Raw genomic sequence first — 12,527 nt, 5'->3', positions numbered from 1 at the left:
CAATCAGTTTTCATAGAATCATAGAATCATAGGACTGGAAGGGATCTGGAGAGGACAACTAGTCTAGCCCTCTGAACTCATGGCAGGACAAAGTATTATCTGGACCACAATTTTGCTTACAATTTTCCTCTGTTCAGAAATTACTCCTTTTGAAGCACCATGTGTAATATTACTGGTTGGGACTGTCCTCTGTTTGCTGTATTGAATATAATCATGTCATGATCCCCAGGCTCTACACAACCACCAACTTTCAATCTAGTAATTAGTCCACCTTTATTCTGCCTAATGAATTCCAAAATCAATTTACCCCATGCTGGGTCCAATACTTTTTGTATTAGAAAATCATCATTTATAATTTTGAGAAATTCCAATGACATTTAACTGGCTGCACAAGACCTCTCATGTACAACTCCCTGCTCAAAGTCCCCCATAGCGACACAGTTTTTCCTTCCACATAATTATGAGCAGGACCTTGTCCTTTCTCTGATTTGATTTAGTGCTCTGTAACAGACTCCAACAATATCCCTGCCTCACTTTGTTAGTTAGTGGGTTGATCTTGAATTCAAGATTCAGTGGTTCTGAATTATCAATACCTCAAAAACAATTAATAGTGTCTTTAATGTGGAGTGACACCCCTTACGCTTCTTTCCCCTACTCAATACTTCCTGAACAGTTTATAACCAGTGATTGTAACATTCTATTCTTGTACATTATTCCACCAATAATGCCAATGACATCAAATTGCTTCTCAACTATGAGAATTTCCTGTTCCTCTCACTTATTGCCTGGACTCCTAGAAAATTGAAATATTCAAATAAAGTCTGAGGAAGCCACTCAGGATTTTGCCCATTGATTGCAACAGGAAGAAGGCAAAGTCTGAGGAAGCCACTCGGGATTGTGCCCATTGACTGCAAAAGGAGGAAGGCATGAGTAAAATCCTTTGAATTTATCTCTTTATTTCTCCTCACATCCCCCTCCAGGTCCCTCAGACTTGATTGCACAGGCCCAATGGAGCAGCTGTGGAGAAACCAGACTCCAGTGGGGAAGTTCCTCCTGGCAGCCCTTTCCCCGACTCCACAGTCCCAGGCCGCCTTGTTTGCTGTGTTCCTCTTGGTCTATGTCTCCACACTGGTGGGTAATACCCTCATCATGGCAACGGTCAGCTCTGACCCCTGCCTCCGCACTCCTATGTATTTCCTGCTGGGCAACCTCTCCTTCCTGGACCTGTGCTACTCCACCGTCACTGCCCCCAAGATGCTGTTGGACTTCCTGTCTGAGAGAAGGAGTATTTCCTACCAGGCCTGCATGGCCCAGCTCTTCTTTCTGCACTTTGTGGGGGCAGCCGAGATGTTCCTGCTCACTGTCATGGCCTACGACCGCTACGTAGCCATCTGCAAGCCCCTCCACTACCACAGCATCATGAACCGGACCCTATGCAGCTGGATGGTGGCGGCTTCCTGGGCGGGAGGGTTCATCCACTCCATGGTCCAGACCATCCTCACCATGCGGCTGCCCTTCTGTGGGCCCAACTGGGTGGACAACTTCTTCTGCGATGTCCCACCAGTGATCAAGCTGGCCTGCACTAACACCTACGTGGTGGAGCTGCTCATGGTCTCCAACAGTGGGCTGATCTCCACCAGCTGCTTCGTTATCCTGGTAGCCTCCTACACCACCATCTTGGTGAGAATTCGCTCCCCTGAAGGGCGGCGCAAGGCGTTGTCCACCTGTGCCTCACACCTGACTGTGGTGACCTTATTCTTCGGGCCCTGCATCTTCATCTACGCCCGGCCCTTCTCCATCTTCTCAGTAGACAAGCTGGTCTCAGTCCTGTACAACATCATCACCCCCATGCTCAACCCCTTGATCTACACGCTCAGGAACAAAGAAGTGAAGTCAGCCATGAGGAGACTGAGGACAAAAGGCATTACTTCCAGGGGGAAAGGTAACGGTCTGAGATGCAGGGAGAGCTGAGAATCAGGCAGCCATCTTGGGGAGATATGGATCAGCCAAGGCAGCCATCTTTGGGATATATGGAGCCATAGAAGCCAGGAGTCCTGCCTCCCAGCCCCATCCCAACTCTAACCCACTAAACCCCACTCCTCTCCCAGAGCTGGGGATAGAACCCAAGAATCCTGGTTCTCAGCCCTGCATCTCCACTCTTTCCACTAGACCCCCAACTCCCTTGCAACAGGAACATCGTTAGCAGTTATTGGATGACTCTGTAACATGCAGCCTGCATTAACCAACCCCATGTCCTGCAGGACAAAGAGGCCCACAACACCTAAGACCCAGCCCTCCCTGCTGGGAGACCTGGGATTAGAACTTGAGATCTTCTTCTCCACATGCCCACTGAGTTAAAGGAGATCCCCTAGCTGCTGCACTATCATGTTGCTGATATCGCTATGCTGCCGCTAGGGGGCGACATTGCCCCAAGATGGTACATTGCAACTTGGCAATGTGGTCCTGGGGTGGATTTTGGCAGCAAACACTGGACCCGAAGTGCCTTGTCAGCCCTTACTCCCCAAGGGAATGCCACTGGCTGTTTTCACAATTCAGCTCTGTCCCCTAGGGTATTAATTACATATAATGATGATTCCCCACCACCTGGGACATTGTTAGGAGCTGATGCACCCAGGAAGAAATTGCCACTGGTTTCTGGGGAAGCTTTCAGCAAATAACAGGATGTTTGTCCTCCAAGAGGCAGCCTTCTTGGAAACTCTCACAGCTGGGGAATGCCAGATAAAGAAACCGAGGCACAGAATTTCCTAGATGCATAGATGATAAGGCCCAGGAAGGATCATTATTATCATCAAGTCTGATCTCCTGATGATCACATCCAATGACTCAATGCAGTTGACCTGGAGCAAACTTCTTGGAAAGAGGTGCCCCATCTCCATGGAAAATCTCCAAGAGATGGAGAATCCATCATGTCCCCAGGTCAATTGCTCCCCTGATTCATTATTAAAGATTTCCACCTTATGTACAGCCTGGACTTTGATGACTCCAGCTCCCAGCCATTGGGTCTCCAGGCCATAGATCGTTTCCATAGCTCTTGTCCCCTTCAATGGTATAGAGAAGGTCTAGTGACACCATCATTAGTAAGAGGCAATTTTCCAAAGGGCCCTAAAATCCACTTGCCTATTTGGATTGTTTTGGAAATTGCCATGTTTTTTCAGGATCTCTCATCAAATTAGGGATGCAAATTGGGGGAGCATTTGGTCAAAGGATCCCAGAGATAGAGCACCTACAAAAAACAACCTGCCAGTCAAATTTCTCCCATTTTTCTTTTTTGTGCACACTCACATCTGGAACCGTGACAAGAATCTGCAGCAAAATGATCTCAGCCAGTTGGATTGGACCTCAGCAGACACCCAGTTCTGCACTGAGGCTGCAATGGTGCCCAGGCAGGGCCAGCTTTAGGGAAAATGGTGCCCTGTGCAAACTTGTACTTTGGTCCCCCAGACCCTCACTGCCTCCCTGAGCTCCCCCCTATCCCCTATCACCCCTAGGCCTCATTGTCTTACCTTCATTGGGCTGAGAACCCATTAGTGGCCTTGAACCCCTGGCTCACCACACTCCTTGCCTCTTGGCCACAGAGCCCTCTTGACCATGTTGCCCACCCATGAGACTGGCCCTGAGACCTGTGGCTGTCTGGACTGGTTGTGAGGCTTTTGCTAGTGCAGTGGGTTGCATTTTCTCCTGGGGCGCCCCCTGCCATGCTGCACTGGGGACAGAGCTCACTTGCCGGATGGCAGAAAGGAGGAATGGCTCAGGCTGGGGAGAGTCCCAGAGAGTGCGGGGGTAGAGCCCACCATCCCGCAGAGTGCAGAGGTGGGACTAGGAGCTGGGATGGGAAACTAGGTGGGGTGGCAAGCAGGGGGCCTCTTCTCGGGAACAAGGAGGTGGGTACTGCTGCTGTGCCAGGCCACACCCGACAGGCAGCAAAGGGGAGCCAGAGCCCCTTATCTCTTGGCCACAGTGCAACCCACAGAGCCCTAGGAGGTTACCCATGTTGCCCAGCCCTATGCCCAGGTTGCCACTGGTGGGTCTGCACAAAAGCAAGTGAATCCTTATGCTGCTGAGACACTTGGCACTCCAGCCCTGACATGCTACACAAACTAGGCCAAACCCACACAAAGGCCAGGTGAGGCCACAGTTAAAACACTTGCCGTGGAGACAGGAGCTCCAGATTCAAATCCCCACTCTGATCCAGGGCATAGTTGAATCTGGGGCTCCCACATCCTAGGTGAGTGTCCTGGGGCTCTTGGGCATTCTAGGGTGGGCTTCTCTCCTGGTGAAGCAATTGAAGGTCTCATTTGTGAAACAGCAGCGTGCCTGAGTGTTGCAACACTCAGCCTAAATCCCCCTCTGAACTCCAACTCTAATAGCTCCAGGGAAGCTGGGTGGTGGCCGCAAGCCAAGGCAAAAGTTTAGAGCCAGAGGCTGGGCATTTCCCAGGATCTAGAGGGAGCTGGGATGATAAATCGCACTGCAGTTCACAGAGACTTTAGAGTCACTACAGCCAAAGGCAGAAGGTGCTTCTGAACCTTGGAAGATGTGAAGGTTCCCATGTCCCCCAACTCCAAAGAAATTATTATATCCTTCGACCAGAGAACACAGCCCCTCAGTTTGCTATGGGCTGCCTATGTGCGCAGCTGTATCAACAGAAGAATCTGTTCAGTATTAAGAAGGTAATCAAAGAGATTGTGACACAGCCAGGTGAAACACGCCAAGGTGGGAAGATCAGACCCAGGGAGCTGCAGAAGATCCCAAGCATGTTCCAGTTGGAATCAGGTTTTCAGATCCCTTAGGTGACTTTGTGAACTTCACAGATGGGTTCTGGTTGCAAAACTCCACAGCCCTCAGTGGCGAAGGAGATCAGCAGAGCCGCTTTAAGCTGATTCACCCGAATCCCCAGAATCAGGCTCCGCGCCGAAGAGGGCCCCACGCCCACTCCTAAGGGGGCCCCGCTCCTGGGGTCTTCAGCAGCATTTCGGCGATGGGGGATCCACCCCGGGGGTCTTTGGGAGCATTTCGGTGGTGGGGGATGCTTCTGTGCCATGGAAAACCTGGAGCAGATGCCCCGCTGCCAAAGTGCTGCCGAAGCCCCGGACCACTGCCAAGTATTCCTGTCGGGCCCCGTGGGTAATAAAGCAGGCCCTGGAGATCAGCCATGAAATGAGAAGAGAAGAACGGCCATTCTGGTCAGACCAAAGGTCCAGCCCAGTATCCTGTCTTCCTCTGGACTCTTCCAATTTCTCCATATCTTTCTTAAGATTTGGTCCCAAAACTGGACACAGTAGTCCAGCAGAGTAGAGCAGGACAGTGACCTCCCATGTCTTACAGATGATGTTCCTGTTAATACACCTCAGAATAATATTAGCCTTTTTTTAAATTGCATCACTTTTTTGGCTCATATTCAGTTTGTGATCCAGGATAACCCATGGCTCCCTTAAAGCAATGCCACCACCTAGCCAGTTATTCCCCATTTTGTAGTCATGCATTTGATTTTACCATCTTAAGTACACTAATTTGCGCTTGTCTTCACTGAATTTCCCCTCAGTGATTTCAGAGAAGTTCTCCAATTGCTCAAGACAATGTGAATTCTAATCCTGTCCTCCAAAGCCCTGGTAATCCCTAACAGCCTCGGATCATCCAGAGATTTTATAAGCATCTTCTCCGCTCTCTCATCTGAGATGTTAATGAAATGACTGAATAGTTCCGACCTTGTAAAGATCCCCAGAGGGTCCCTTGACTTGTCCTCTCTATTTGACGAAGCAGCATTGATAACTGCTCTTTAAATACCAGTTGTGCACTGGAATTTCATCCAGACTGTATTTCCCTATTACTATTTTTCATATTACCATGGGGAACGGGGCCAGATGGGACAAGACATGGGGGACTGCATATCATGGCTTCAGGGATGATCCTTCTCTGGAGGAGATGGTTAGGGGGTAGGACTATGTGTGTTGGGGTGTATGGATCAGTAATGTCTTTCTACAGCTGGAATACTGTGTGCAGTTCTGGTCTCCCATGTTTAAGAAGGATGAATTCAGACTGGAACAGGTTTAGAGACAGGCTACTAGGATGACCGAGGAATGGAAAACCTGCCTTATGAAAGGAGACTCAAAGAGCTTGGATTGTTTAGCCTAGCCAAAAGAAGGCTGAGGGGGGATATGCTTGCTCTTTATAAATATATCAGAGGGATTAATATTAGGGAGGGAGAGGAATTATTTAAGCTTAGTACCAATGTAGACACAAGAACAAATGTGTATAAACTGGACACTAGGAAGTTTAGACTTGAAATTAGAGGAAGGTTTCTAACCATTAGAGGAGTGAATTTCTGGAACAGCCTTCCAAGGGGAGTAGTGGGGGCAGAAGACGTATCTGGCTTTAAGACTAAGCCTGATAAGTTTATGGAAGGGATGGTATGATGGGATAGCTTAATTTTGGCAATTGATCTTTGATTATCAGCAGATAAGTATGCCCAGTGGTCTTTGATGGGATGTTGGATGGGATGGGATCTGAGTTACTGCAGAGAATTCTTTCCTGAGTGCTGGCTGGTGAGTCTTGCCCACATGCTCAGGGTTTAGCTGATTGCCATATTTGGGGTTGGGAAGGAATTTTCCTCCGGGGCAGATTGGCAGAGGCCCTGGAGGTTTTTTGCCTTCCTCTGCAGCTTGGGGCATGGGTCACTTGCTGGTGGATTCTCTGCAGCTTGAGGTCTTCAGACCACAATTTGAAGATTTCAATAACTCGGACATAGGTTAGGGGTTTGTTATGGAAGTGTAAGCAGAGTCAGGATAAGCTCTGCCCTGACATCTGGTGGAAAGAATTTCACAGAGTGTATTTGCGTAGGCGCACCTACCCTATTCCAGACTGCCGAGCTGTGGGACTGCTTGGTGACAAATGACTCACCCTCAGTTGGGTGGTACTTGCTAGACAAGGGACATGGGTTCCAAAACCCAATGAATTGAAAGAGGCTGGGAACAGGTATCTGTGTCTGGTGGTGCAGTCTCCTTGTGGAGCCAGAAGCACCAGTTCTAGCCCCTCCTCTCTCCACTGTGGAATGTTAGAGTTGATTTTTTATTCCCTTAAGAATCTAAATACAGGTTACTGAGTTGAACTCACTTTGGGTTAATGGTGCACTAGCACTGGGGCTCCCCTACTATGAGCTGAAAATCACTAAAGAGCTAAAATTACTGAGCTGAGAGCACTGAGTACTGTGCTAACTAGTGGGGAGCCCAACCTATACTGTGGAACAGAGCCGCTGATGGAGTGGAGCAGTTTGTGGGGATGGCTGGAGCGGATCACGGGACAGCTGGTGGAGCAGAGCAGCTGGTGGAGCGGAGCAGTTTGTAAGGACGGCTGGAGGAGCAGAGTGGAGCGGCTGGTAAAGAGTGGAGCGGCTGGAGGAGCAGTTCGTGGAGAAGGCGGGAGCAGAACCTACGGAGAGGCAGGGCAGTTGGCCCCGGACCATGTAAGGTGCCCCTTTCTACCCAGGCTGGGGGGGGGGACCCTCTGCAGATAGACTCTTGAACTTTGGGGCTGCACTGACCCAGGACAGAGACTTTTGGGACTGTGGGTGATTTGGGGGTTGCTGGACTCAAAAGCCCAGGAGAGAAGACACAGCCCAGTTTCCTGGGGTGGGTCTTTGCTCACGGTTTGGTCTATGAACTCTAGTTGAGGCGTTTTTCCCAATTTAGTGTTTGTTGTTTAACTCATGTATTAAACCTTTCCTGCTACAGCGAGACTCTGTGCTTGCAAGAGGGGAAGCATTACCTCTTTGAGGCGCCTAGGGGTGTGTGTAAGATTTTCCCAGGTCACTGGGTGGGGGCTCAAGCTGGTTTGGCATTGGGTTATTGAAACGGAAGCCCTGGATACTGAACCCGGCCCTTGTTGCTGCCAACTCAGAGGGGCAGAAGGGTTACAGAAGTGGATGGGTAGGGTTCTGTGGCTTGTTTTGTGCAGGAGGTCAGACTAGATGATCATATTGGTCCCTTCTGACCCTAAAGTTTATGAGTCTATGAGCTTTTAGCCAGTTTTTCTCCTTCTCTCTCATGTTTCTAGTCCCCCTTAAACAGTACCACCTTGTTCTCCCCACCCCTTACCACTTGCCCCAGTGCCCATTATACAGTAGAGCCACCCCTTCCCCACCTTCTGCTGCCCCCTAGTGTCCATTATACAGTACAGCGGCCCCTTCCCCATCATCATCCTCTGCTGCCCCCTAGTGACCATTATACAGTACAGCCGCCCCTCCCCCGCCTCCACCCTCTGCTGCCCCCTAGTGCCCATTATATAGTATTGCCACCTCTTCATACCCCATACTGTCTGCCTCTGCAGAGGATGAGGGGTGCGGTAGGGGTGGCTAGGCTGTATAACAGGCACTCGGGACAGGACAATGAATTTGTTGCAAAGAAAGGAGACCACATAGTTCCATCCCCACTCATCCCCGAAATTCAAGATCATCCCAGACAGCACATCCCCCAGGATGGTGGCTTGGGCCCACCCAGCCCCATCCTCCAGGGCACTGTCATCCGGTCAGCACCAGATTCTGTTCTCTCAGCTGAATGGCCAAGCACTCTAAGGCTCAGCTGCTGTTTGTGTCTCTGTGTGTTTTTCTTCCCATCTCACTCAGCCCTGGGTTGATTTTCTGCCCACTTGATCTTGTTCTGAGGTGAAAGCAATTCACCAGCTTCTCCAGAGCAGGGCCGAGGGGACACCCCCATGCTACAAATAGACCCTGTTTTCCTCCAGGCACCTCCTCTCCCTCAGTGCTGGATGTCGTGCCTCATGTATCATACATGGATGTCTCTGACCAGCGAGTTTGTGGGCGGCTGGGCCCCTGCAGGGTCTCCTGTCAAGCTGGTTAAAGCTCCTTTGCTAGAGATTTTTCAGCTGAGTTTTGACAAGTCAGCGTATGGAAAGACGGAGCCTCCATTCCCATGAGGATCTCACCTCAAACATCCTCCCCAACATGTGGGCTGTGGTGTCTCCTGAGGCTACCGGCAGCTAGATCTAGCACCCAGCCACTACCTCAGGAGCCCACACCTCATATTTAGGCCTTGTGAGATCCTGACAACACCACAAGTAGCTGCTACCTAGCCTGGGAGGCACCTAAACATGCTAGACAGCTATGTATAACAGCCAGCTGCATCTCCAAGGTGCTGAAATGTCACCGGTGGGCATATGTGGAAGCATCTTGGTCCTGATGCGGCTACAGAACAGTAGCTCATGTCTTGGCCATGGCATAACCCTCCACCTAGGCTTTGCTCTGGCTATATTGTCTCTGCAGCCTGTCCCTGGGTGTGCTCGGGGGGTGGGGGAGGAAGCAGAGATTTTTGTGGCTGGCTGTGGGGAGGGTGTCCCTGCTGCCCCCTGCTAGTGGTGTGTACCCTGCTCTGTCTGTGTGTGTCTGTCCTTATACCTGAGAGCCCCAGGAGAGTTCTCCTGAGAAGTGGGAAACCCCCCAGTTCAAATCCTGCCTCTGCTTGATTTGGGTCAATGACTTCAACTTAGCTGAGTGCCCTGGTTGACAGTTATAATGAGGCAGGGGGATCTCTCTGCGGGGGATTCGGAATGCCTGGGCTCCATTCTGGGGCACGGTGACACCTCTCCCTTGCTCTGTGCCTCAGTTTCCCAGTCCCCGCCTGACCCAGCTCTGCAGAGTGGCAACGTAGTTCCAGTCCCAGCTAATGAGGCCTCTGGATGCTGAGCTACACAGGCTTCTCCCTCTCCTCATTCCTCATCTCCCAGAGCTGGTGTGGAGGCCCCAGAGGGGATATAGCAAGTTATATGAGGGGATTGGGCCATGAGTCAGGCAGGGACAAAGATGGGACCTGGCATGGGAAGCAGCGTAGGGTGAGTGTCAGCCTGTCTTGCCCTCTTGTTCTGTCCCCACCAGCCCTCACTCTCCAGTTCTAGCTGCCCCTCAGGCCTGACAGAACCCCCCTCCTATGCTAAAGCTCCCGCTTTGGCTCTGCCAGCACTCCTCAAGCCAACCCACAGCCCCTGCTATCACAGTCCTGGGCTCCCCACCAGCTCTGTCGCTGCCCTTCAATCCCCACCCACAACCCCTGATAGCCAAGACCTGAGCTTCCCCTCACCACTCGACTGCTCTGCTGGTACACCTCATTCCCACCCCGCAGCCCCCTACTATCCTAGCTCTGCCACCACTCCGAACAGCTCTGTTGATGCCTCTCAATTCTAATCCATAGCCCCCCGCTATGCTAGTCCTGGGCTCCTCCCAACCCAGCTCCGCTGGTTTCCTTCAGTCCTAACCCACAGCTCCCTGCTAATCCAGCCCTGCCCACCTCCAGGTCTGTCAGTGCTTCTCAATCCAAATCCAAAGTCCCCCCTTGTATCCTGCTTCAGGAAGACAGAGTTCAGATTTCATAGTGTGTGTGACCGGGGATGTCAGGGTGCTTTTAGGGTTGCTGTTCCCATTGCACATCCACTGTGTGTTTGTATCGACTCAGTCAGTGCAGGGAATGAATAACTGGGGAATGAATGAGCCAATGGAGGGATAAATATGTGAGGGCATTTATTAATACATGACTAAAGCAGAAGCTAGCAAGGCTAGCGTGATGCCTGGCTGTATGTGTGTGCTGAACTTCTCCTCACTGAGGGGATAAACTAACAAAGAAGGGAAGGAATAAATAAATGACTGTAGAAAGAAAGAAAGAAAGAAAGAAAGAAAGAAAGAAAGAAAGAAAGAAAGAAATTAAACACATCAACAGGGGAAGGTATAAATTAAAGGGAAAGAAGGTTTTAATTAAGAAACGAAACAATGAATCTGTGATTAAAAGAATGAATACATGATGGGATCCATGAACAAATGGAAGAAGAAATGAATGAATGTCTAGCTGTCGATGCTGTTGTCAGATGCTGGCTGCGTGTATCTGTTCTCTCTGCATGCTGCACTGGCTCTGGCCTTAGAGCAGGCTCTGATCAAACTGCCTGATAACCACAGACCCATTTAGTAGCAAAGGCACCTGGCCATGTTTATTGTCCATGAAGCAGGCCCTAGTATCTCATAAATTCTGCAGGATCACTTACACATGTATGCCTATCACAGTGAAGCTGCTAACTCGCTGGCAGGACTTTCCACTGCCCCCTAGGCGAGCCACACAACCCCTCTGAGACTCCACTTTATACATCAATACAAACAAGTAACATCAATTACAACGCTCTGACGTTATTAGCTACTACCTCTACCTGGTATATTTTGGTTCAATCAAAACATCTCTATCCATCACCCTGTCATCCTGACCTTATCTTTAGCAGGAATCAATGTGTTCTCGTTACCTTTGGGAGGGTGTGTTTGTACAGTACTTGGTATTGGGGTGTTCTGGTACCACACTGCTGGAGTGTGTTTGCGTGAGTGTCCTGTGCCTAGTACTGCTTTGGAATGTGTGTTTCTGCAATAGCAGCCCTGTGCTTGCCAAGTTCTGAGAGTGCACACAGGCAGATCCTGACATCTACTCACAGCTTGTCTTTTGCTAATTTTGCTTTATGTCAGTAAGGCTTGACCATTACTTTAATTCAGGCCTCGAGCCTCAGACTGGGCTTCTGATAAAAGGACTTATGTCTCAGGCTCCATTTTTACTACTGAGGTGACGGAAGCCAGACATGATGGTCATCAGGAATAAATCAGAAAATAACAGAAATAAAGGGACAGGTAAATAAATGAACGAATGTCGAGAAAAATAGAAAAGGAACAAATAAATGAACAGCTACATAAAAATAGATTTCAGAGTAGCAGCCATGTTAGTCTGTATCCGCAAAAAGAACAGGAGTCCTTGTGGCACCTTAGAGACTAACAAATTTATTTCAGCATGAGCTTTTGTGGGTTACAGCTCACTTCTTCTGATGCATAGAATGGAACACAGAGACAGGAGATATTTATGCATACAGAGATCATGAAAAAGTGGAAGTATGCATACCAACTGGAAGAGTCCAATCAAATGAGGTGAGCTATCATCAACAGGAGAAAAAAAACCTTTGAAGTGATAATTGAGGTGACCCATAGAAGGTGTAAAGAGAACTTAACTTAGGGAAATAGATTCAATTAGTGTAATGGCCCAACCATATACTCCATCATGTGCCAGCAATGCCTCTCTGCCATGTACATTGCCCAAACCGGACAGTCTCTATGCAATAGAATAAATGGACACAAATTTGACATCAGGAATCATAACATTCAAAAACCAGTGGGAGAACACTTCAACCTGTCTAATCACTCATTGACAGACTTGAAGGTGGCAATTTTGCAGCAAAAAAACTTCAAAAACAGGCTCCAAAGAGAGACTGCTGAACTCGAATTAATATGCAAATTAGATACAATTAACTTAGGTTTAAACAGAGACTGGGAACGGCTGGGTCATTACACTAATTTAATCTATTTCCCTATGTTAAGTTCACTTCACACTTTCTATGGGTCATCTCAATTATCACTTCAAAGGTTTTTTTTCTCCTGTTGATGATAGCTCATCTCAATTGATTAGACTCTTCCAGTTGGTATGCAT

At 49.2% G+C, this 12,527-nt stretch overlaps 1 protein-coding gene across 1 annotated transcript; it reads left to right on the top strand.

Moving 5' to 3' along the window:
• Positions 1-988: 988 nt before the first annotated feature.
• Positions 989-1,971, top strand: LOC115637915 (olfactory receptor 4Q2-like). Its single transcript, XM_030539507.1, has one exon. It carries the CDS (start codon positions 1,009-1,011, stop codon positions 1,969-1,971), a length of 963 nt encoding a protein of 320 aa, XP_030395367.1. The 5' UTR covers positions 989-1,008.
• The last annotated feature ends 10,556 nt before the right edge of the window (positions 1,972-12,527 follow it).

The sequence above is a fragment of the Gopherus evgoodei genome, chromosome 21, assembly GCF_007399415.2.
Source record: "Gopherus evgoodei ecotype Sinaloan lineage chromosome 21, rGopEvg1_v1.p, whole genome shotgun sequence".
Taxonomy (NCBI): domain Eukaryota; kingdom Metazoa; phylum Chordata; order Testudines; family Testudinidae; genus Gopherus; species Gopherus evgoodei.
Note: the sequence above shows the minus strand (reverse complement) of the source record. Positions and strands in the feature narration are given on the sequence as shown.